Raw genomic sequence first — 24233 nt, forward strand, 5'->3', positions numbered from 1 at the left:
GAGGTCTTTCTTCTTCAAATGAGAATAGATGCTCCATAATACAAGCATGGAAATATATATCAGCGACAAAAAGTATTTTCATTACCCAAGCCAATGATGCCTGTTGTGCTGAATTTTTTCAATACTTATTTCTTTTTATTCATTCATTTATTATTTTTAGCTGCACCAGGATCTTAGTTGTGGCACGTGGGATCTAGTTCCCTGACCAGGGATCGAACATGGGCTCGCTGCACTGGAAGTCCAGAGTCTTAGCCATTGGACCAGAGGGAAGTCTCTGTCCTGATTTTTATCACTTTGGGAGTTCTGGACAATGCTCTAAGACAAAGAAAAATAACGAGTATAGATTTTAGAAATGAATATAACTTTTGTGCAAAGAAAAATTTACTCTTTACATATTTTCTAACTAGAAAAATAAACTAAAACTATCAGAAGGAAAAGAAAATGCAATAAGATGGGTCAGCTTCAATATATATATATACGAATAATTTAGCAACTACAAGCAATGCCGAATAGAATATTTGGTAGGTGTGCCGGCTATTAATTTATTGTCTCTCAGACCCCCCAGTAAACCCTTTTGGTCCTGCTTTGTGATAACGGAGCCGGATTCTTAGACGTTTCTTCTTTGCCAGCCAACTAGATGTTAGTCTTTGTCAGTAGAGGGCGTTGAAAGAACACTAAGGCCACAATGGAAAAAAATGTCCTGTGCCGTTTTCCACTGGGGCCAGTAGGGGGCGGCGAGGGAGCCCAATGACATCCACATCACCAGTCTTAATAGAACAGCCTGGGCTCATGCCGTCCAGTAAGTTGCTCAAACAAATACAGAAAGATGTATGCAGTAAAGATCTACAAATACAGAAAAATGGACACAACCTAAGTGTCCACGAGTAAGAGACTTTAACTGGAATATGGAAATTTCATGCTTTGGAATACTGTGCAGCTTGCAAGATGCGTTTTATTCATAAATGCTGATTTGGAAACATACCTTCGATAGACTTTTGAGCCAACGAAACATTACTTAAATAGAACGGTTCCAGATTTATATTAGAAATATTCATAGAAGTAGAACACTGAAATATTAATAGTGCTTATTTCTGAATGACCTTACTAGAGATCCTTTCAATTATTTTTATCTTCAGTTATTCAACAAATATTGTGCCGGGCACAATATTTTAGGTGATGGAAGTAAAGCAGTGAAAAGTCTGATCTCATGAAAATTATAGTCGAGTAGTGGATTCAAATACTATACAAATACATCAGGTAATGATAAAAGTTAGGAAGAAAAATAAGGCAGGTCAGAGGCATAGCAGCGAGGGGAGGTAGGGGGCAGGAGCTGTTTACATAGGGTTAGGAAAAACCACTTTGATGGAGTGCCACGTGAGCTAAGTAAGGAAGCTAGCTTTGTGGATATGGACACCTTGACAAGTTTATTTTCTTGCCTACACTAAGGATGCAATTCATGCATAATCAAACAACAACCAGACAAGAAAGGATTTACCACTTCAGAAAAATATTTTGGAGCCTCAAGCCGAGTAAGAGGGTGGGAGCACGACAGATGTACAGTTTTTCCGATGCGGTCCCCCTGCTTCAGATTCTCCCCAGCGCGGAGAGCCCCGCTGTCCTTCAGTCAAATCTATCGGTGGCCGAGGGCGGGGCTCCTTTGGGGTGATCGTCGCCGACGGCCGCGTCCGGCTGAGAGACCCTGGCCGACTCTCAGGAACAAAGAACCGCCGCCGGAGGTCCCCCGGCCCTCACTGAACTGCTTCCCCAGCAAGCTCCACGTTCCACTAAGAGCGGATGAAGACTTGGGCGGGACCCTAAAAGCTATAAAGGAGTTTCCGAGCGCCGAGCTTCAGCTCCTGGACCACCGTCCCCTCAGTCCTCGACCCACTCTGGAGCGGGAAATGCCGAGGACGGAAGGAAGAGTCCGCGTCGGAGTATCCCTTCCGGCGGAGCTGGCGTCCCACTCGTAGCTGGGATAAGCCATGTATCTGCCCGCCAGGCCAGTCTTGGCTTCCCCTTTACGCCCTTCACGGGCCAGAGGAGCACAGAAAAACTGAAAAACTGAAACGGAAGACAGTGCGAGTCTCCTCAGCCTGGGGGAATGGGTGTGGCTGCGCTTGGGTCACTGTCTTCTGATTGGCCATCCTTGGGAATTCTGCCCATTCATTGGCCACCCGTCAGAAAGAAGGCGGGTAGAGTGGGAGAACGGCCTCCTGGGAGTGTAGTGCTTAGTGCGTGCCTCGACGCGTGCGCTCTGTCGCTTCCCGGCGGGCCCCGCACGAACTTCCGGCGCCCGGAGCAGGCGGCGGAAACTGGGATCGCCTGGGCGGCTGTGGGCGGTGTGTGTCTAGAGAGGGGCGGGACCGGCGACGCGGCCCCGGGCTCCTTAGGTTTAGTACGGGTCTGTGGGCGGCCCGGCCCGGCCCCCATAGGAGGCATAGGCCGAAGGGGTCGGTGGAGGGGCCGCTTGGAGGTGCGGAGGGGAAAGCCTGGGGCGTCGCTTCTGCCGCCCGCCCCTCCGCCTCTCATCTCCGGGCAGGCAAGGCTCCTGGGACCCTGGCGGGGCTCCGGCCGGGTCCGCGCTCCCGACTGCCGAGTCCTGCTCAGCGACTCTGGTGAGTCCCTGGCTCTCTCCGAGCGGAGCCTCCTCCTCGGTCACCGGAGGATGAGCGTGGAGAGCGTACCTTTCAGGGGTGTTGTAAGCAGTAGGAGAATAAAGTAAAGGACGTGCTTCGCGTGTAGTAGAAAAGAATTGGAAACGATCTGAGTGCCTCGCTCAGCTGGGGTGGGTACTCATTGAGAAACAAGTATATCCGTACTGCAGGAGCTCCTGGAGTGGCTGATGAAGAAGCATTGTTAGGTAGAAAGGCAGATTACTAAATCGTGTTGCAGTAAGAACTGATTTCTGTAAAAACACGCACAAAGCACTCCCCTCCCCCCCCCCCCCCCCATTTCTGTGAATACATTTCCAGTAATTGCCCCGGGAAATATTTGGGAGGTCAGCTCTCAAGACTGTTAATGGGGGAGCAGCTGCATGTGGAAGGGAAGAATTTCTCTTTGATGTATTACTGTATTGTTTAAACCCCCCCCCCTTTTATTACAGTGGTTCATAATCACTTTTTTTCTTGAAACGAAAAGCAATTAAAGGGCTTCCCTGGTGGCTCAGTGGCGAAGAGTCCGCCTGCCAGTGCAGGAGACAGGGGTTGGATCCCGGATCCAGGAAGACCCCACAGGCCCCAGAGCAATTAAGCCTGTGCGCCACAACTCCTGAGCCCACATGCCACGACACATATAGCCCCTGTGCCCTAGAGCCTGTGCTGGGCAACAAGAGAAGCTAGTTCAATGAGAAGCCTGCTTAGGGCAACTAGAGAGTAGCCCCACCAATCTCCACAACTAGAGAAAAGCCGGCGCAGCCAAAAGTAAAATAAATAATTAAAAATAAAAGCAATTGTAAAAACCCAAAATACACACGTTTCAGGACTGTCGTGTAGAGTTGCAATAAGGTGTAAGTATGTGTCATGTTCATGTGTATCTATGGATAATGGATGGCTCCAGGTGGTGTCTGTCTTATGGAATTAAGTTTTCAGATTGAGAAAGATAATACAGCACATATATTGTATAACAATAACACTACCAGGAGAATCTGGGACAACACTCAGTAATCAAAACATTAGTTTAAAAAAAAATTTTTTTTTTTGGGAAGCACCACCAAGTTTGCAGAATCTTAGTTCCTCAACCAGCGATTGAACTCAAGTCCCTGGCAGTGAAAGCATCAAGTCTTAACCACTGAACCACCACAGAATTGCCAGTTAAAAGAATTTTTTTTTAATTAAAGAATAATATACAGAAAATACATCAGAAGTTCAGCTTGAGAGAAGGAAATGGCAACCCACTCCAATATTCTTGCCTGGAAAGGTCCATGGACAGAGGAGCCTGGCGGGCTGCAGTCCATGGGGTTGCATGACTGAGCATGTGTGCATGAGGGTGGAGGGAGATGGGTTGGTAGCAATAAACTGGTAGAACGAAAAAAAAAGTTCAGCTTGATGAATTTTTATGAACTGAACAAATAGATTAATATTTCTGCCATACAACATATGAACATTTACATTACCTGGGATAAAAGGAGATTATAAATATGCTCGTCTCACGTCAGTATACCAGGTGGTGAAAACCTGGGAGTTTGGGATTTTGGAACTGAGGATAAGGGGCCATGGGCCTGTATAGGTAGAAGAGAGAGAGAAGTGTGAGCTAAAGATCAGAGGAGTGCCTAGAAAAGACTTCAGGGTCAGGTGGAATTGGAGCTAGAGCCCCTGGACGTCCTTCCAGGCTGGTGCTTGCTCATATTCCACCCCACCCCCACTTTCTTGCTCTTTCCCCAGGAGTGCCCGTCCAGATGCCAGCCCCACTGGGGAACCCTCTGGGAGACTGAAGACCCAGGCTGAGGCTGACTGGCCCTGAGCCCTAGGCCAGGGCGATGGCAGCCCCCCCAGAGCCTCAGGACCAAGCCCCTGAGGAGGGAGAAGGGCTTCTGATCGTGAAGGTAGAAGATTGCTCTTGGGAGCAGGACCCTGCCCGGCCAGAGGACTGCGGGGACCCAGAGGTGTGCCGCCGGCGCTTTCGGCAGTTCTGCTACGGGGATGTGGGCGGGCCCCACGAGGCCTTCAGCCAGCTCTGGGAGCTCTGCTGCCGCTGGCTGCGGCCCGAGCTGCGCACCAAGGAGCAGATCCTGGAGCTGCTGGTGCTGGAGCAGTTCCTGAATGTGCTGCCCGTGGGCGTCCAGGACTGGGTGTGCCAGCGGTGCCCGGGCAGTGGCGAGGAAGCTGTCGCCCTGGTGGAGGACCTGCAGAAGCAGCCAGTGAAAGCTTGGTCACAGGTGAGAGGCCCTGTCCCACATCCTGGGGGCACCTGGATGGCACGTGAACCGAGGAGAGCTAGCTGTCTCCCTAGAGATGAGTCCTCGACGGGTCAGAGGCGGGGGTGGGGGAGGACACGGAGAGCCGAGGGAGTGTCCACGGGAACTTGTCATAATGTGTGGCCTTTCTGAAAGACACCGTCCAAGTGAATCTGGTTTCTTTTTGGTGACTTTGGAGGGTAGCAGCAGGACCAGAGGGGGCATGTTCCAAGAAAGCAGCTTTTAGCTCCACAGGATCTGCAAACGTTTATTTGTGTTCTTGGGAAGCATCTGGGGAGATGCTTATGTGTTGCCGGGGAGTGGGGTCCTGCCCTTGACAGGAAGGTCTCCCACCACAGCCCCTTGCTAAGTGGCTCTGTGATTCTGGCCTTTGGAGGCTGGTCCTTGCCTCGTGCTTGGTTGGGGACATAGCACTGCCTGGTCTGTCTTCTGGTCTTCCCGGGGGGGCCCTGTGCTGACCACCTTGCCCACCCCCAGCCTCCTGAGGAATGTGTCCTATGTCTCCTTCCCAGGGATTAAACTCTGTCTCCCCGGTCTGGTCTCGATGCTGATGAGCGTGTTGTGGTTCCTGCACAGGATATGCCCTCAGAGCGGGTGGAACCCAAGGCTGCAGTCCAGGGGTCCCAGGCCCAGGGGCCTCCCCGGAGGGCGGGGACACGAAGCCAGCCACCTGTACCCTGGGAGCCGCACAGCCGTGGTGGTGAGTAAGCTTGAAGGTGGCAGAATGGCTGGTCAGGGGCCTGAGTCCTTCCCAGGCGTTGCCCTAAGGGAGCAGGTAGGGTGTTTCTGTTCCAGGAAGGCAAGGGGTTTGTGTGTGTGTGTGGTGTATGTGTATGCAAGGCATGTGTGGTGTGTGTGCAAGGCGTGTGTGTGTGTGCAAAGTATGTTGTGCATGCAAGGCATTTGTGTGTGGTGTGTGTGTGTGTGCAAGGCGTGTGTGTGGTGTATTGTGTATATGTGTGTGTGTGTGTGGCATGTGTCCTGTGTGTGTGTCTGTGTGGTGTGTGCATAGCATGTGTGTGTGTGGCGTGGGTGTCTGTGTGTGTGTGGAGTGGGTGTCTGTGTGGTATGTGTCTGTGTAGAGTGTGTGTGGCATGTGGGGTGTGTGGTGTGTGTGTGTGGCGTGTGGGGTGTGTGTGTGTGGTGTGTGCATGGTGTGTGTGTGTGGCGTGGGTGTCTGTGTGTGTGTGTGGCATGGGTGTGTGTGTGTGGTGTGTGCATGGTGTATGTGTGTGGCGTGGGTGTCTCTGTGTGTGACATGGGTGTCTGTGTGTGGCATGGGTGTGTGTGTGGTATGTGTCTGTGGAGTGTGTGTGGCATGGGTGTGTGTGTGGTATGTGTCTGTGGAGTGTGTGTGGCATGTGTGTGTGTGTGTGTGGTGTATGTGTGTATCTGTGTGTGGCGTGGGTGTGTGTGGCTTGCATGTCTGTGTGTGTGTGTGTGTGAGAAGGACAGCATGTGAGAGCCCTTGCTGCTGGCCTGGGCTGGGCTCTCTGAGGCTCCCTTCTTCCCTGCAGCCCAGCTTCCAGCTCTTAAACAGGGGAACACCAGAGAGACGACAGATACCTGCTTTGCCTCTGGGGTGAGTTACCCGTCCCTTTGTCCCTCTGACACTGATGAGTCCCTGAAATGGGTCTCTCCTTCTCACCAAGGCCTCCTCCATCCATCCTTTTCCTGCCAGGACCCATCCTGTTCCCATCCCAGCGCCCTTCCTATCTCCACCCATACCTGCCTGGGGAGTCCTGAGCAAGGCAACTCTGAGCTGGGCTTCCTCACCTCATTCTAGGGACCTGTGACACTTGGAGACATTCCCTTTTATTTCTCCCGGGAAGAATGGGGGTCTCTGGACCCTGCCCAGAGGGATCTCTTCTGGGACATAAAAAGGGAGAACTCTCGGAACGTTGCCCTGGGTAAGCATTGGGCACAGCAGGGGCCCGGGTGGGATCCCAGGCATAGATTGTTTAGGCCTGTAGTTTGTAAGTGGAAGGTGAGGTAGATCGGTCAGGTCTGTAGTTAGTAAATACCTCTGCTGCGGAAGCCTGGCAAACCCCTTGGGTGCTCCAAACGGCTTCTCTGCCGTCATTTTCTCATGTCCCCGTTGCACGGAGGCTGGTCTGCTGGAGCGCAGGGCTGTCAGCCTGAGCGCCCAGGCGCTAGCCCAGAGCCCGGTTCCCGCTCCGCTGTGGCCCCGGAACCACGTGGCACTTAAGAGGCTGCCTACTACCCGCTTGCAGGTTTGGGGCGCAGGAGCCACAGTGAGAGGTCCCAGCTGGAGGAGGTGGTGACGGCGCTCCCGGACCAGGCTGCTGGCGACGAGACCACAGCCTGGAGGCCAGAGGAGGCCGAGGCCTGGGAGGGCGGAGCCCGGCCGGGGGCGCTCCGGGGGCGGGGGGCAGGGGCGCGGCGGGGCCGGCCGCCCACACGCCGGCGGCAGCTCCGGGACCTGGCGGCCGAGAAGCCGCACAGCTGCGGCCAGTGCGGCAAGCGCTTCCGCTGGGGCTCCGACCTGGCGCGCCACCAGCGCACGCACACGGGCGAGAAGCCACACAAGTGCCAGGAGTGCGACAAGAGTTTCCGCAGCTCCTCGGACCTGGCGCGCCACCAGGGAGTGCACACCGGCCAGAAGCCCTTCTCCTGCGCCCAGTGCGGCAAGAGCTTCAGCCGCAGCGCCTACCTGGCTGACCACCAGCGCATCCACACGGGCGAGAAGCCCTTCGGCTGCAGTGACTGCGGCAAGAGCTTTTCGCTGCGGTCCTACCTGCTGGACCACCGGCGCGTGCACACGGGCGAGCGGCCCTTCGGCTGCGGCGAGTGCGACAAGAGCTTCAAGCAGCGCGCCCACCTCATCGCCCACCAGAGCCTGCACGCCAAGATGGCCCAGCCTGTGGGCTGAGGGCGGGAGCGGCACCCCCCCATCCGAATCCACCATCTCAGCGGCGGGCTCCCCACTCACAGAACCCGCCGGCCCTGCCCTCCTGGGACCCTGGCTGACGCCCAGGGCATGCAGTCCCCTGTGACCTCGCTGCCAGACTTCTAATGCTCTGAGGTTTTTCTTGCCCCTGGTTTTCTGGAGCCCCAGCACATTGCAGGCGGGTGGGCTGAGAACAGGGGAGAGGGAAGTCTGAGGACTCAGGCAGGGCCTGGAGCCCCATTGCAGAGCCCCCCTCAGCCCTGCTTGGCCCCGTGGCTCTTTGTTCCCAGCCTCTGGGCTGGGTCCATGGGCCAGGCCTTCGGTCCTGCCATCCTGTGCCTTCCGGTGGGAGGGAGGCTAAGCCTCAGGGTGCTGCTGGGGTTGGGTGAGGGATCAGCCCACACCTGTGATGTGGATCCTGGGCTCCACCCCTTTCCATCGCCAGGCTCTGGCCTGTCCCAGCAGCCCAGAAGCTGCCCGCCTCTGCTCTCAGCCAACCTGCCTCCGGCTGAGTTCCCGAGAGTCACCCTCCACCAGCTGGGGAGGGCGGTGTGGGCTGTAGGGACAGAGGCCCACTGTGCAGACTAAGAACAGGCTGGCCTAGGCCCGCTGCCCCACTGCCCCCCGCTCCCCTGGGGTCTCGAGGTTTACGGTACTTCACGCTGCTCTGTCCACACGTTGTTGTTGACTCCTGAGGCACTGCAGTCCCTGCAGAAGGGCATTCACAGGGACTGACCACAGGCCCTCCCAAGGAGCTGGCCCAGCTGGCCTTAGAAGGGCAGCAGAAAGGTGAGAATAAACATGAAAACTTCCTCCGAGCTGCTCTTGTTCTTTAGGTGGCCGCTGGGAGTGGGGTGGGGGTGGGGGGGGCCTGGGCCTCCTGACCTGGTGGTCCTGGTAGCCCGTGGTGCTGGACAGTCATCGGGTGGGGCCACCGTTTCAGCTTCCAGGCGGCCTGGGCCCCAGGGGCATCCCCGTGTCAGCCAGTGCCTGCCCCGTCTGAGGATAGCTCGGTGGGACAGCTGGCACACCCCTCCTTACCCACAGGAGAGTGGGCGGCTAACTGGGAGCTAGGGTTTTCACTGGGGCCCTCCCTCTGTCCCTTGATGAAATCAGACAGCTCGGACCCCGTGACTAGTCAGGGCAGGGGCTTGTGCTGCCCACGGGGGCCCCGGAGCTCTCAGCTGGACCCTGTGCTCAGACCCCTAGGGAGGGAGTGCTGCTGAGATGGAGCAGGCCCCATGCATCCTTTCACATCTGACCCTCCCCTGCCTGGCCCGGGCCCGGGCCCCTGTGGAGCTGGTGGGTGTGTGCCGAGATCACCTTCTACCCCGCCAAGGCCTTTGCAGTTCAGCAGGTGGTGGCCTCGGGGCCACCTGCGAGACTGGGGGTGAGCCGAGGAGGCAAGATGTGTTGTCCCCCAGTCTGTGTGCCTGCTTCTCTGGCCCCCATGTAACCCAGGCTTCAACCCGAGGTCGCTGGATGGACCCCATTTCCCTGATGAAGCCATGGGGCTCTCCCTAGAGAGCAGGGTTCAGCCAGGGGTTCCTGTCTCTGGGGCGGTGCCCTTCGCTGCTCCCCATGCCCCCAGGCTGGCAGTTGCTGTGTGGGCAGGCTCCCATACGTGCCCTGGATGAGTGAGTAGGGGTTGGGGGTGGCGGGGGCAGGGAATGAATTTTTTTGGTGCTGGAGGCGGCTCAGAAGGGAGACACCAGAGTGTAACGAGATCAGATAGCAGGTGGGCCAGAAGCTAAGAATAGACTGGGCACAGGCTCCTGGCGCAGGTGGGGGTGTGTTAGTGCCAGGCAGGAAGTAGCCCATGGGAGCCAGGGAACAGCAGGGCCTGGGGGTGTCCAGGACCCAGGGTTCCAGGGCAGGGGTCAGAGTCCAGCTCCTCTCATAAACAGAGCTGATGGGATAAGACTCGGAGAGAGGCCGGGCCTTGGGACCCAGAGCATTGGCACTGGAGCTGTTTGAAGGAAGCCCCCACGTCACCCCCATGGCTTTCTTGGTGGCTGGGATGCTGCAGGTGGCCTCGCAGGTGGCTGATGCTCGGGAGAGCCTGGGAAGAAAGGTAGGCACTGGCTGGCCTAGCCCATCGCTGGCTCCCAGTTGAAGCCCACCCTGGCCCAATTCTGGCCTTGCCTTCCCAGGGTAAGTATAGCGTGAAGGGCCCAAGGGTGGCCCTGGCCCTCTGCAGCCCTGAGGTGTCAGCCTCTACGGTCGCTCTCCTGGAGGGCGTGTTCCAGACCCTGGGCTTTGAGAGCTGCCAGAGGCAGGAGTCCTCCATCCAGGTGAGCCCTCCCCTGCCCCCTCCCCCTCCCCCGACCTCTGCCCTCAGCCCCGCCTGGGGCCTCCTTGCACTCAGACTGGCACTCACTTCTGCCCTAGGGCTTCCGTGGGGAGCTGACGAGCTTCCGGGAGCGGCTGGATGCCCACGGGGGCCCGGTGGGCTGTGCTTTCGTGGCCTTGGTGGCCCCCCGCCGGCAGCTGAGGCAGTCGCAGCAGCTGGTCCGGGAGCTGAGCTGCTGCAAGGCCCTGTGGGGCCACCCCAAGGTCTTCCTGCTGCTCTCCAGTGCTCCCGGGGGTGAGCTGGCCAGCCGGGGCTCCTGGTGGGGGCCGGACAGCGTGGGGGTGGGGGTGGGCAAGAGGGCCGAGACCTTCCCTCCAGGCCCGTGTACTGCTGCTTCTCCACCCAGCTGTCCCTGAGCCTGGGGCCTTCCTCGCCAGCCTGGGCGAGCTCTGCGGCCGCCATCCTCACTGGTCACTGCTGCAGCTGCTAACAGAGGTGAAGGCCCAAGAGGGGCGTCCTGGAAGGGGGGACGACGGCGCCGATGTGTTCTCTAAGGGGCCAGAGAAACCACCCAGAGGGAGGGCCGCCAGGAACTGGGGAGGCCGTGACCCTGGCCCAGGTCCGGTCTCATCCCCACCTGAACCCATTACCCCCCATTCATGCCACAATAAGGCTTGTTGTCTACACACAGCCTCTAAGCCTCGCCTCCCACCTCCTCCCATGCCTGTCCTAACCCACTGAGGGCACCCCAGGTTTTCCAGCATCTGCTCTGCTCCGTGCCTGTGCCCAGGCTGCTCGCTCTGCTTGGAGTCCTGCCCCCACCCGCCCCTGGTCATCCCAGCCTGGTACAGACCCTCCATGCGTCGGCTGTGCCCCTCATCACCCAAGGGCGGATGCTTGAATTCCCATCCACCCCTGTTCATGCTCACCCGGCTGTGATGGTCCCATCAGACCTGTGGGTCCCTGGGGATCAGGTCTGGTCTTGAGGCCCTAAGTTCTCACTGGGCAGCAGGTGGTCATTGGCTGACCCCAGAGGTGAGGGTGGGCCCCAGCTCTGCTCCACAGTTCTCCCTAGGTGGTGCCCACCCCATGGGCCTTCCCGGATGGGCCCTGACCCGCTCTGGGAGCACCCTGCCTCTGTGCTGGGCCAGGGGGCAGAGTGGCTAATGGCTCAGCCACTGTCTCCCTGCGGCCACCAACGTTCTGGAATTCTGTGACCCTGAGCTTGACTAGGACCTCCCTCGAGCCTTCCCTTTCTTTCATGTCTCCTCCTCCCTCCATTCTGGCAGGGAATCCCAAAGAGCCTGGCCAAGCTGTGCCCTGGAGCCAGGGCGCCCCCATAGCCCACCCCCACAGAGCAGCCGCCTGAAGAGTCCTCTGCCCCTAGGTCTTCTCCAGGACAGCTCAAGAGTCGGCAGGGGCTGCCTACTGCCCGGTGCTTCGGAGCTCCTTGCGGGGGGCACTGTACCTAGGGAACGTGGAGCCCTGGGGGCCTGAGGTGAGGGGGCAGGGCGGGGGTCCAACCACATGGAAGCAGTTTTGAGTGGGATGGAGGCGTGGGGAGACCCGGGCAGGGACAAGGAGCTGGGAGGTCCTCCGACTGCGTTGAACCCACTTAATCCTGTCTGCAGCCAGAGCCCGGCCCCAGCGCTCAGTATGACATGTCCGGGGCCAGGGCCGCCCTCCTGCTGGCTGTGACCCAGGGCCGGCCGGGGGCCCAGCATGATGTGGAGGCACTGGGGGGCCTGTGCCAGGCCCTGGGCTTCAAGACTGCCCTGCGGACAGACCCTGCAGCCCAGGTGAGGGGAGCCCAGAACCACTGGAGGAAGGGTGCCCCCACGGGGCCCTGGGGACTCTCTCCTGGGCCTCGTACCAACCGTGGGCAGGAAACGCACCCCCATCCTTCCTGTTGTATGCACGCATCTGTGCAAACCCCCTTCCCTAGCCCCTGGAAGTCCAGTCTCTCGGGCCCCTGCCGCCTCCCACACTGGCCCCTGCTCAAGGCTCTAGCTGGACCCTCAGGCTTTTCCTAGGAGGGTCTCTGGTTCCTTCCTAGACAGCTGTCAGCTCACTGCTCTCCCCTCACGGCTCTTAACTTTTTGGTGCAACTTCTCCGTGGCGATCCGAGAACCAGCTGCAAGAAGCTGGACCCACATCTCCTCCAATGAGTCCATGATAGGCTTTGCAGCAGGGGGGTTGGTTAGAAAAAGGTCTTGCTCCCCCCCGGCCTGAGGCTGGCAGGAGGTGGGAGGTAGTGTGGGCCGAGGACTACAGAAACCACCCAGAGGCGGGGAGCCAGGTACTAGGGAGGCCGTGACACTGGCTCAGGCCCAATCTCATCCCGTCCCCAGGCTTTCCAGGAGGAGATGGCCCAGTTCCGGAAGTGGCTGGATGCCCACAGGGGCCCCGTGAGCTGTGCCCTTGTGGCCCTCATGGCCCACGGGGGCCCTCAGGGGCAGCTTCTGGGGGCTGACGGGCAAGAGGGGCATCTGGAGGCACTTGTGCAGGAGCTGAGCTGCTGTGGGGCACTGCAGGGCCGCCCCAAGATCTTCCTGCTTCAGGCTTGCCGTGGGGGTGAGCAGGCCCCCGGCCCACCCTGGAGGCCCGCCTCCTACTGCCCTACCTCCCCTCATCCCGCGCTCAGCCTCCCAGGACTTGCTGTTCACCTCCTCCAGAAAGCCTGAGCACTGCCCTTCTCCTGCCCGCCTCCCAGCCTCTCCTAGAGGTCATGTCCGTGAGCCTGAGCCTTCACCCTCAACATGTGTCAGTCAGTGCTCTGAGTATTTCCAGCCTGGCAGGCCGGCCCAGAAGCTCTGGGGGGTGGGGGCTGGGGCCCTGGAAGCACCCCGGGGTGTCTTCAGAGTGAAAGGACCCGACTGTCCCCTCTGTCCCCAGGGCACAGGGATGCGGGAGTGGGACCTGCAGCTCTCCCCTGGTTCAGACGCTGGCTGCGGGCACCTCCAGCCACCCCCTCCCAGGCCGATGTCCTCCATGTCTGTGCTGATGAGCAAGGTGGGTCTGCCTACCTGAGGGCTTGGGTAGGGCTGGTGGGGAAGCTGCCAGGAGGGCATTTCCGGGGCTCTGAGCTGGGATCCTGCTGCCACCTCCCTCCTCTCTTTGCCAAGAGGACAGAAAGGGAAACCTTCCTAAAGGGTAAGGACCTTTGAAAATTGAGAGTTTTTTCCCCTACTTGAGCCCGAAACAGCCCTGGAGACAGGAAGGGAAAATAGCTCTTCTCAGGTCACACAGCTGGTAAGTGGCAGGGCTGAGATTTGAAATCAGATCTGTCTTTTCTGCCCTGCCCTCTTTCTACTGCCTTGTATGCCCTTGAGCCAGACTTGAGGGGGCCCTCCGGGCAGATGGAGTCCCAGGATGCTGGGTAAAAGGCGTTGCTCCCTCTTACAGGCAACTCCTCCAGGGGCCCCACTCCAGGGAGCCCTAACCAAGCAGATGTGCTGATGGTCTATGCAGCCGCTGAAGGTAAGGTCATCACGAAACCCAGTTACACAGAGCCCAACCTCCTGGCCAGAGATCTGAAGTGGCGTTAGGGACATCTGGGGCTTGGCTGTTGGGGTGCAGCCACATTGCAGTTAAACCATCTTCCTTCCATATTTATTATTTGTGACAATAGTAACATGGAGCGCACAAACCGAGGGCTGGCTCTGCTAAGCACTCGACTTGACTCCTCTCCTCTAGGTTGTAAGGTCCATGCGGGCAGGACAGTTCTGTCTGCCTCAGGGCCTGGCACGTAGTGGGTTCACAGTGAATGTTTGTTCCACATTGAATCCATGGTATATCCACTCCACAAACATTGAGCAACAACTTGATCCAGAAGCAAGAAGGTGCTGCTCCCTACCCCAAGCCCTGGGGTCCTGTGTACTTGCCCCCACTTCCACTGACAATAGGCCCCTGGGGACTGGAAGGCAACTGGGAGGGGACCAGTTGTGACCTTCTGGCCCTGGTCCCCTGACCTAGGCTGTGTAGCCTATCGGGATGAGAAGGGCTCAGACTTTATCCAGACGCTGGTGGAGGTCCTCAGAGCCGACCCCAAGGCAGACCTCCTGGAGCTGATGACTGAGGTGAGTTGCAGGGTAGGGAGGGTAGCCTGGGGAGAGGGGCTGGATTCAACCTTCTTCTCAACTCCAGTGTTCTGATCACCTCCTATCATCCTTTTGCTGAGGGAGGAATTCCTTTGCCCTCAGAAACATGAGATGTTGAACATAGAACACCTGACACCAGACAGAGACACGGCCAGCAGTTATTAGCCACATATGCTCACAGCTGGGGGCAAGGACACCTCTGGCCATGCAGGCCACTCGGGGTTGCTTTGGGGAGCAGAGAGAAGCAGCAGGGGCTGTAGACTCAGGCCTTGTAGACACAGGACGTGGGGTACTTGTTGCAATAATTTCACAGGTTGGCAGGGAACTGAAGCCCTTCAGGATGATAGCGGGGGTGGAGTGTATCTGGTCTGGTTGGTGGGGGAACTAGCCGCGAGGAGGACCTTCCCTGATGGGTGGGGGGCACATCTGACAAGAGCAGAGGAAACCGCCAGGGCCTATGAGCCCCAAAGATGTCAAGGCAGCACTTGAAACTTCAGGCCTCACAATACACTGGGTGCCAGGCTGGGCGCGGGCGTGGGGAACCTGGCCGTCCCAGGCACAGGATGAGTGTGGTCCACACAGGTCAATCGGCAGGTGTGTGAGCTGGACGTGCTGGGTCCGGACTGTGATGAGCGCCGCAAGGTCTGTCTGGAGATCCGCAGCTCCCTGAGGCGCCGGCTCTGCCTGCAGATCTGACCGCCCCCGCGGCCACCCAGGGGTGCTGACAGTGGGGGGCCGCACACCAGCACCACCAGTAACCCCGTCCATCGCTCGGTTCCTCTCCCAAAAACGGCGCGATAGCACAGGAAGCTCGGCTGGCATGGAATAAACGTGGTGATCGCTGGACACGTGAATAGCGCTCGCATGCAGGGAACTAGGACAATAAGCGAGATGATGTATGGAGCGCCGGGCACTTCGGAGGCCGGGCCCATCGAGGGAAGAAGGGGCGGACTAAGAAACCCCCACGTGGGCTAGGCAGCGCTGGATGACCTGGGAAGGGGCAGCCCCGGGTCCACAGCACTCTCCCAGCACCCCCACCCCACCTGCACCGCACGCTGGAGCCGCGGACGGGGTCGGATGGCAGGTTTAGTGGTGCTGCGATAGGGGAAGCAAAGGGGCTGCGGGAGCAACGGACAGCCCCGCCCCAGCGTGGGCCTGGGGCTCGTGGGAGAAGAGATCAGGAGTCCTCGGGACAGGAGGGGCTTGGGCAGCTTCACGCGGGCTCGAACTCTAAGTTGCATGGCCACCTCAGCGGCGCTCAGTTGCGCTGCTCAGCTGCGGGCTCAGAGCCCGGCTCACCGGGAGTCCCGGGGGGCGGGGCGCCAGACCAGTGTGCGCATGCTCATTCGGGGGCGGCATTGCGCAGGCGCCTGCAAAAGGTTTATGAGAAAAGCTGAGCGACTGTCCTGCGCAAGGCCGCGTGGCCTAATGGATAAGGCGTCTGATTCCGGATCAGAAGATTGAGGGTTCGAGTCCCTTCGTGGTCGTTGCAGGGTTCAGTTTTCTTCCTTAGACTTAAAAAATTTTCCTTGTCTCCCAACTGCTCCTTACGCAAGCCTAGGACCCTCTGGTTGTCAGCCACACTCCCTCCTGCCCCTGAGATGCACCCCTGATGCTAAGGGGCTCGGGACCCATGGTGAACCCTTGGGCACTGTGGGGAGACCTACGCTGATCAAACCCGGGCGGACTGCTGACCCTGGAACCCCGGCCAGGAGTCCCAGGAGCCCAGGGGCGACTGGCTGCATGAATATAGTTCAGATGACTAGAACTGCGACAGATGAGGGGTTGGACTTCTGCGGGGTGGCCCACCCTCAACGGGTCAGGGGCATTTAAAAATATAAAAGAAAGAAAGAAAAAAAAATACAAAAGAGTATTGTGATGAAAAAGTTTTGGAAATAGATAGTAATGATGATGGTTGCGCAATACTGTAAATGTAACTGATGCCACTAAAGTGTACACTAAAAATGGTCAAAATGGCAAATTTAATGTTATGCATATATTTAAACACTAAAAAATGTTTTAAAATTAAATAGATTATTTCGATTTCTTGCAGTGAATATACCCTTAAATGATTAGTGTGAATGTATATTTAAAATTTAAATGTAAAGAATATGCCCAGGATTGAGCCATCATTTTACCCAGAAAAAATGACTGTCCCTGCGGAACCAAGTTCTCGCCAAGGACTTTCTGGCTAAGTGGAATGACCAAGGCGATGGGACCTTCTCCCCCCAGGGAAGACGCTGGGGGAATGGCAGCTGAGCCTGTACTCCAATGGAGGGCGCAGGTAATCTTGAGGTCATGGGGAGTGTCACTGTCTCCTTTTTCAGTTCCGTGATGTTTCAGTGGTTTGCTAAGGACTCATAAACAAAAGAGAAGTTTCACTAAGATAAACATTTTAATTATTTCCCCCACTTTTACTGAGATGTAATTGACATACAGCCCTGTATAAGTTTAAGGTGTACAACATAATGATTCAATTTACATACATCACAATCATTATCACAATCATGGTTTAGTGACCATTCATCATCCTTGTGATGAGAATTCGGGATTTACTCTCTTAACTCTAAAGATGAGCTGTTCTAACACAGCAGTGTTAATTGTCTTTAGTATGTTGTATACTGCGTCTCTGGTACTTCTTTTTGCTGGAAGTTTGTACCTTTTGACTACCTTCATCTAATTCAGCTCGCGCTTCCCCCGACCCCACTTCTGGTAACCACAATGTCAAATATCTTCGAGAGGGGAAAGAATGCCCATCTTCTGATAGGAGAGTAAACGCCGGGCTCTCTGATATTACAGTTCCACACTCCACACACTGAGCTAGCTGGCCATACACAGAGCCATCACGGAGGGTCCTTAGGACCAAGACCTAAGGCCACTGGGCTCTGCTAAAAACCGCCTAGACTTGGGACTAGGAAACACTCTCGGTCTAAGAGGCAAGGTGGGGAGAAGGATGAAGGTCATGACCGACGCTTTTCCCAAGCTCCCGGCTGTTCCCTCTCTCCCCTTCAAGCCCACATTTTGCCTTAGCGAACTCCTTCTTGATGCTAGTTCTCACGGGACGTAGATTCTCCTAAAAGAAGGGGGAAAGAGCTCGTCCGGGATTTGATGCCTAGACTTTCTTCACCCTAAGCGAGGATAGTATCCCAGTCAAGACAGCGGAGCTAACTGCTACCCTACGTCTTTGAGCAGCTTCCTTCGCGTATGCGCGGTCTCCCCGGGGTCCCGCGATGCTCGGGGGCGCGCAGGATCTGAGCGGATATACCGGTAGCATACAGTTGTCAGGAGGACCAAAATCAGGCCAAACTGGAGCGGGGACGCTGTACGGAACCGCTGGGAGGTACCAGAGAGACTGGTCTAAGACTGTCGAACAAAGCCCTTCATCAGCCCCGGTGGCCTAATGGATAAGGCATTGGCCTCCTAAGCCAGGGATTGTGGGTTCGAGTCCCACCCGGGGTAGAAGGGGTTGTATTTTAAACCTTCTAGAGGAGGGGGGGAAAAGTTAAAAGAAGTCGGCTGTCTACTTACCCGAATCGGAAATTAAGCGCCCCCCGGGGGGCTACTCAACCAGCCGTCTCCCTGAACTGAAGTCTAGCAAGCTTTAATTTTCCCATGAAGACATGCACATTTTCAGATGTCAAAGGAGGGCTTGCATTCTTTACGTTTTAACAACCATCCATTCTACTTGATATAGAAATATTCATTTTTCTAGATGTATTAATTGCATTGTGGTTACTTATATTTTTTTAAAGTCTTTATTTTTTATAAACCTAGCCAGTTATTTAGAGATTAAATTATGTGACAGCCAATGTGCTTTAAAATAGTGGGCTGGGTAGTGACTGCAGTTAATAGTATTGTACTGTATACATGACATTTGCTAAGAGAGATCTTAAGCATTTTTATCACACACATCAGGTAATATGTGAGGTGATGGATGTGTTGAGTAACTTCACTGTGGTAAATATTTTACAATGTAAATGTATATATCAAACCGTCATTATATACCTTCAATATACATCATTTTTATTTGTCAGTTGTATCTCAGTAAAGGTGGAAAAAAAGATAATGGACTGGATCGAGGTATACACAAAACAAGTTTTTCTATGAGGTGATGTCTTAACTGAACATATTATATTATTTTTCTCTGCTTTAGTTCTTGCTTGAAATAGTCCATAATGAAGTTTTCTCTTTTTTTAATCCATGCAATCTATGTGTTCATCCTCAAGGTAATAATCTCCCAAACTTCAGGGCATGGTGGAGAGTAAAATTAGAAACCTCTTCTCCTACATACCCACAGAGGAAATGATCGCTGAGGCTTTGTCATATGTGTATATGCAGAGATATTACTTTGCCGTCAAAGGTCCATCTAGTCAAAGCTATGGTTTTTCCAGTAGTCATTTATGGATGTGAGAGTTGGACCATAAAGAAAGCTGAGCACTGAAGAACTGATGCTTTTGAACTGTGGTGTTGGAGAAGACTCTTGAGAGTCCCTTGGACTGCAAGGAGATCAAACCAGTCCATCCTAAAGGAAATCAATCCTGAATATTCATTGGAAGGACTGATGCTGAAGCTGAAGCTCCAATACTTTGGCCACCTGATACAAAGAACTAACTCATTGGAAAAGACCCTGATGCTGGGTAAGACTGAAGACAGGAGAAGGGGACGACAGAGGATGAGATCATTGGATGGCATCACCACCTTGATGGACATGAGTTTGAGCAAGCTCCGGGAGATGATGATGGATAAGGAAGCCTGGTGTGCTGCAGTCTATGGGGCTGCAAAGTGTTGGACACGACTGAGCAGCTGAAATGAATTGATATATCTCGTGGGCTTCCACAGTGACCTAGTAGTAAAGAATCTGCCTGCAATGCAGAAGCTACAGGAAATGCAGATTCGATCCCTAGGTTGGGAAGATCCCCTGGAGACAGGAATGGCAACCCACTCCAGTATTCTTGCCTGGAGAATCCCATGGCGGTCCATAGCATCACATAACTGAAGCGACTATATATATAGTATATATGCACATAGTTCTCTTTTCCTTTTAAAAACCATGAACGAGACTCTTCTGATCCTCCAGCTCTGGGCTTACTTTTCCTACTTTCCCAGGTACCTGGGGTCCCGTCATCCCTTCTCCAATCAGGAATTTCATCTCATTGCAGCATCTCTCACCATCATATGTGGCCCGCAGAGAACAGTGACCACAGAGAGATCCAGCTGCCAGTGTTTCCCTCACTGACGTCTCTCCCTGCCTTATGAAAGGGAGTGTCCTCGGGGCACTCTCAGTGGGGCGGTGGGTGTGCTCATCAAATATGACAGACTCACTGCAGCATTTCTATCTTGCAGAGTCTGAGTTCATTTCTTTACATGATGCCAGGGACATTCTTGAATCTTAATCCCCCTAAACATAGGCCACCACTGAGTTCAGTGCTTAGCCAACCAACCAAGAAACATTCAGCTGCATGAATAACATTTAAACACAGGTTTTAGCCACTCCTTTGCAGTCAGCCTGCTCCCACGTTTCAGGAGTGTATTATCCTCTGCCATTTAATAAAAGATCTGTCTGCTAAATAAAATTAAGAAATAAACACAGGCTTGCTGGGAAGTGTGCCCAGAGTAATAACTTCACTAGATCCAAAAATCCCATCCCATCCTCTTTATTCTAACATCCTCAGATCCATTCCCACACACATTCCCTAGTTTTCTGCTGGCATAATTCTTTTGGCATATGAATGAGTTCCTCCCAGGCCAGCCTTTGTACTTGCTCCTGCAGTGTGCTGATCTAACTGTAGTTATGGGACAACCAGTGTTAGAGGGTAGCAAGGCTGGCTGGTGTGGGCTTTGAGGAGAACTCTCCTCCCCTTGCAAGACAACTGCTCCAGATGCAATTATTATGGGATATTCAAACACAGGAAGGCTACTGTCCCCAGATATCAGAGAATAGTCTGCTTTCACTGGCAAGGGAAACTCCAAGTGACTCAGGGGTTCAAGATCTCAACTTGGTCCAAGACGACCTAAACTTCCCCAGGCTTTGGCTCCACTCCTTCATAATCAATGCCATGTCTTTCACAGAAAAGATCTCTCGAGGCTGTGAACTCAACTTACAGTGTCATCCCACAATATACATCATTCACTTATGTGTTTGATTTTCAGCATTGTCAGCTTTGCAGCTATATGATTATTTTAATGGCTGACAGAAAATATCCCTGGATCTCTGGGCATGACTTAGGCTGAAAGTTTAAAGGCCTGATCTTGTCATTTTCTTTCTTCAAACAAACAGGCGCACCCAGGGGAGTCCTTCTCATGTCACAGTCCTTGTGGTCATCTCTACTGCTGCAACAGTCAAGTGCAGAAACCACGTGGTCCCCCAGGGCACCTGCTTCTGTCGGCACTTCATCGTAATCAACCAAGTGATAGGCGGCTTGCTCAGGTGCTGCTCCATGTCAGGAGTTACCAGTATACCATTTCCCACTGGCAAGGAGCTCAAGTCCAAATTCATTACTGAACCACAGCCCAGGAAGCAGTCAATAAACCCATTTGTTGGTGGGAGGAGGGTGGGAGTAATGGGAAGAGGTCGTTAAAAGGATACAAAGTTTTAATTATAAGATGAATAAGTTGGGGAGATCTAATGTACGGCATGGCAACTGTAGTTAATAATACCCTATTGTATACCTGAAATTGTTAAATGTAGACCTTAAGTGTTCTCAACACATACACACATACACAAAAGGAAATTTTGTGAAGTGATGGGTGTCCGGCTCGGCGTGTGGGATCTTAGTTCCCCACAATGTTCATGAGCTGAACACACACCCCACGACTCCCATCCCTCACCTTGTCTTTAAAACCTTTCCCTGAAAGCCATGTCTGGAGTTTGAACCTTCTGAGCACTAGCTGCCTAGACTTCTTGCTTGGAGTCTGTAATAAACTCCTTAACCATGACTCAGCATCAGTAGATTGGATTTACTGCACGAGGCTGAGCCGACACAAGTTTGGTTCCGTAACAATCTCATTCTTAGAGTGTTTCCAACCATTTTAGGACATATTTCCTAGAAAAGCTGAGACAGGGATTTTTGTGTCATCAGTTCGACAAGGGAACACTCTGAGGAGGCATCTGTAAGGGAGAGGAGGACGCAGGATAGACAAATGGGCTCGTTCTTAAATTTATCTCTCCGGCTTCATTGTGGGAGCCAGTTCTTTACAATCAATCATAATCTGTCCCTAACTTCCCCCAGAAAGACAGACTATAACAGAACTCTGATAAGTATAGTCGGGTCCCTCTCTTTTGGATGAATAGGGTACCCCAATCCAGCCACCAAGAAAGACATGACCTGGCAAGTGGGGACACACGGGGTGGGGGGTGGGGCTCCTGGCTGGGGCTCACCCCTGGATACAGACGGAGCACCACATAGGTCCCCACGCAGGGCCAGAGTTAGCTGAAAATCCATCTCCAAGTCTCCTCTTGTTGCTGTCGTTCAGTATGTAGAACTGAGGCTGATCTCATAAGAAAGTGGGTTCAAGTCCTAGTTTGGGGGACAATTCTTGGCCTTGCCGGGATCTCAGGAATTTGAAGAAAATTCCTAGAGGAAGATCCCACGTGCGGTAACTAAGACCTACTGCAGCCAAATAATTTTTTTTTTAAGTTCCTAGAAAAGGATCTCTCTGTATCACACTTCCAAATTCCAAAACACAAATAATGAAACAAGATGCTATGCTGAGACAGCGTGCCAGTCTCCCTGGTCTGGCAACTTCGAACTCAGGAAGAAGCCCCGTGGAAAGAGGATTAGTTTATACGGACCTTCCTGTTCTCTAAAATCACTTTTGTTTAGCTGTAATGCCCTAGGGGCAAAAGCTGCGCCCAACGTGGGGCTCGAACCCACGACCCTGAGATTAAGAGTCTCATGCTCTACCGACTGAGCTAGCCGGGCTGATGCAAAGTGAAAGCTACAGTTCTCCTGAACTTCGCTGAACCTAAAACTGGTAGGCACACGCTCTGAATCCCGCGCACACCGTCTCCCTCGGTTAGGGTGTGGGAGGTGCCGGGTTCCAATCACGCACGATTTCTCATTTTCAAACTCTCAGCCCCTTTCAGGAGAGGTAGCATTAAGCCGGTCAGGAAGGCTTGATGGCCTCGCCGCCGGGACAAGCCGGGAGACCTTCCCTCCCCGGAGGGTGGGGGTGGGGTGCGGGGATGTGGACCCCTTGCTCGTGCAAAAATTTGGAGCAGCTGCCCTTCCGGGGGAAGTGAGCACCACCCCCCAGTTCGGACCCCTACATCAGGTTACAGATCCGTGAGGGTTTCCTGCGGCCGAGCCCAGACCAGGAAGGACCCGGAGAAGCTCGAGGGTCACCCGGGACCGGCCGGCTGGGAGGTGACCGAGTCTCATTCTCCTTGTGTCGCATGTTGGGTGAAATTTCTGCCCTGGGGTCCACCATGAGAGACCACATTCGCCGGGCCGCACGGTCTCTGCCCCCTGCTCCTTGTCACCTGCCCCCTCCTCTAGCTGCCGCGGACTGGGTGGCCTTCCTGCAAGCCGGCGAGGAGGGGCGGAGTTCTGGCTCCGCCGCCCGGGGGCCCCAGCGCGCGGGAGCCCCCTCACCCGGAGGTTCGGCCGCGCTGCGCCGCCTCCTCTCCTTCTCCAATCGAAACCGAAACCATCCCCAGGATCTGGCTGCGATTCTCAGCCCGGGATCCGAAGGCGGAGCCGCGGTCTCAGGCCTCCAAGGACAGACAGCAGAAGTCGCTACAGCACCGGCTCGTTGGTCTAGGGGTATGATTCTCGCTTTGGGTGCGAGAGGTCCCGGGTTCAAATCCCGGACGAGCCCAGTTTTGTTTCTTTTTTGTTTTGTTTTTTTCCCGCCCCCTCAGACATCGGCTAGTTTTCGGTTTGAAGACTCCGGATCTCTGCGGAGTCCTGAGCAACGGAATCGCGGTTCCCGCCGGCCGCGATCCGATCGTCCGCGCTGGGTCCTGTTCCGCCAAGCGGCCGTCGCTGCGCTGGGTCGCAGCAGCGGCGGCGGCCTCCTCGAGCCCTGGGCCTGGCCCTGGGGGAGGACACCGAGGTGGCTCAGTCTCGGCTCTCGGGAGGCCAGACGGCCACTGGGCTGGGTGATGATCGGGCTGGGCGATGATGTGACTTGCTGCGTGTGTTTATAGTCTGGGTAATAAACTCAAATTTTATGACCCAAGTAAAGGACAAGCCCACGTTTCAATGTCTTTCCTATTTGAGGGGCTGCCCAAAGGGTCTTCCACGACCCAGGGAAGGAAGGAAAGGCAGAGGAGACTGCCCATGGGGCTGCGGCAGACCACTAGTCTCCACGGGGTCCCGGGGGCGGGGTCCAGACACGGGGTCTCCTCTCCCCCTAGAAGAACCGCGGTGTTTTCATAGGTTTTATTATTATTTTCTGAGGCCAACTGGTCCAGCCACTGAGAAGATGGCTTATTACAGTTTCCAAGAGGAGGTGGCACGGCTCCGTGTGGGGAGGAGGGACGGGACGCACCAGCGTCGGAAGGGAGAAGAAAATGAAGGCAAGAGACTTTCTCGTGGTTTCAGGGAAGGTGAAACAGGGAAGGCAGGGAAGACAGGCTGAAATGGCTGGCTGAAATAAGTTCAGTGGGCTCGGGGGTACAGGTGCTGTCCCTGGTTGTCTGCCTCCTGGCCTTGAGGTGATTCTGCAGGTGGATTGTGGCCCAGAGGGTGAGAGTTTGATAAAAACAGGTGATCGTCGGCTGTGGACCCTGGATTGGTTGGTTTATCTTTGAAAAATGCCTGCTGGCAGAGAAATTGCTTGCTATCTCGAACAATTGACCAGATCCATGGGTCTGGAAGACCCCCTGGAGTAGGAAATGGGAACCCACTCCAATATTCTTGCCTGGAAAATTTCCATGGGCAGAGGAGCCTGGCGAACTACAGTCCATGCGGTCGCAAAGAGTCTGACAGGACTGCAAAACCGAGCACCATTGACCAGGAGGAAGGTTCAAGAGGGAGGGGACATATTCACTTACGGCCGATTCACGTTGAT

General features: G+C 54.9%; 3 protein-coding genes and 4 non-coding genes across 10 annotated transcripts; 6 read left to right on the forward strand and 1 right to left on the reverse strand.

The window, feature by feature from the left end:
* Positions 1–2239: 2239 nt before the first annotated feature.
* On the forward strand, positions 2240–8630 carry ZNF213 (zinc finger protein 213). Of its 2 annotated transcripts, none has more exons than XM_061153938.1 (6): positions 2240–2339; positions 4380–4873; positions 5489–5612; positions 6430–6494; positions 6699–6822; positions 7147–8630. In XM_061153938.1, the coding sequence occupies exons 2-6, from the start codon at positions 4475–4477 to the stop codon at positions 7803–7805; spliced, it is 1371 nt and encodes a 456-aa protein (XP_061009921.1). In that variant the 5' UTR covers positions 2240–2339; positions 4380–4474; the 3' UTR covers positions 7806–8630. The 2 variants fall into 2 exon arrangements, with proteins under 2 accessions (XP_061009921.1, XP_061009920.1); XM_061153937.1 differs by having other exon boundaries at positions 2285–2615.
* A 1098-nt stretch (positions 8631–9728) lies between these two features.
* Positions 9729–16190, forward strand: LOC133063996 (caspase-14-like). 3 transcript variants are annotated; one of them, XM_061153940.1, is made up of 11 exons: positions 9729–9897; positions 9977–10117; positions 10215–10410; positions 10523–10611; positions 11504–11614; positions 11748–11915; positions 12468–12690; positions 13012–13128; positions 13522–13596; positions 14092–14195; positions 14799–16190. In XM_061153940.1, exons 1-11 carry the CDS (start codon positions 9823–9825, stop codon positions 14910–14912), a joined length of 1413 nt encoding a protein of 470 aa, XP_061009923.1. In that variant the 5' UTR covers positions 9729–9822; the 3' UTR covers positions 14913–16190. The 3 variants fall into 3 exon arrangements, with proteins under 3 accessions (XP_061009923.1, XP_061009924.1, XP_061009925.1); XM_061153941.1 differs by having other exon boundaries at positions 14811–16190; XM_061153942.1 differs by lacking the exon at positions 9977–10117.
* On the forward strand, positions 15631–15703 carry TRNAR-CCG (transfer RNA arginine (anticodon CCG)). Its single transcript has one exon. It is a non-coding gene; the product is annotated as a tRNA-Arg (tRNA).
* Positions 16191–16487: 297 nt separating the features above from the next.
* On the forward strand, positions 16488–23386 carry LOC133063948 (uncharacterized). Its single transcript, XM_061153881.1, has 6 exons — positions 16488–16500; positions 17409–17483; positions 22149–22190; positions 22491–22582; positions 22715–22981; positions 23080–23386. Exons 1-6 carry the CDS (start codon positions 16488–16490, stop codon positions 23365–23367), a joined length of 777 nt encoding a protein of 258 aa, XP_061009864.1. The 3' UTR covers positions 23368–23386.
* On the forward strand, positions 17603–17675 carry TRNAR-CCU (transfer RNA arginine (anticodon CCU)). The gene has a single exon. It is a non-coding gene; the product is annotated as a tRNA-Arg (tRNA).
* TRNAK-CUU (transfer RNA lysine (anticodon CUU)) lies at positions 22066–22138 on the reverse strand. Its single transcript has one exon. It is a non-coding gene; the product is annotated as a tRNA-Lys (tRNA).
* TRNAP-UGG (transfer RNA proline (anticodon UGG)) lies at positions 22965–23036 on the forward strand. Its single transcript has one exon. It is a non-coding gene; the product is annotated as a tRNA-Pro (tRNA).
* Positions 23387–24233: the final 847 nt, after the last annotated feature.

Source organism: Dama dama, chromosome 10 (genome assembly GCF_033118175.1).
Source record: "Dama dama isolate Ldn47 chromosome 10, ASM3311817v1, whole genome shotgun sequence".
NCBI classification, from domain to species: domain Eukaryota; kingdom Metazoa; phylum Chordata; class Mammalia; order Artiodactyla; family Cervidae; genus Dama; species Dama dama.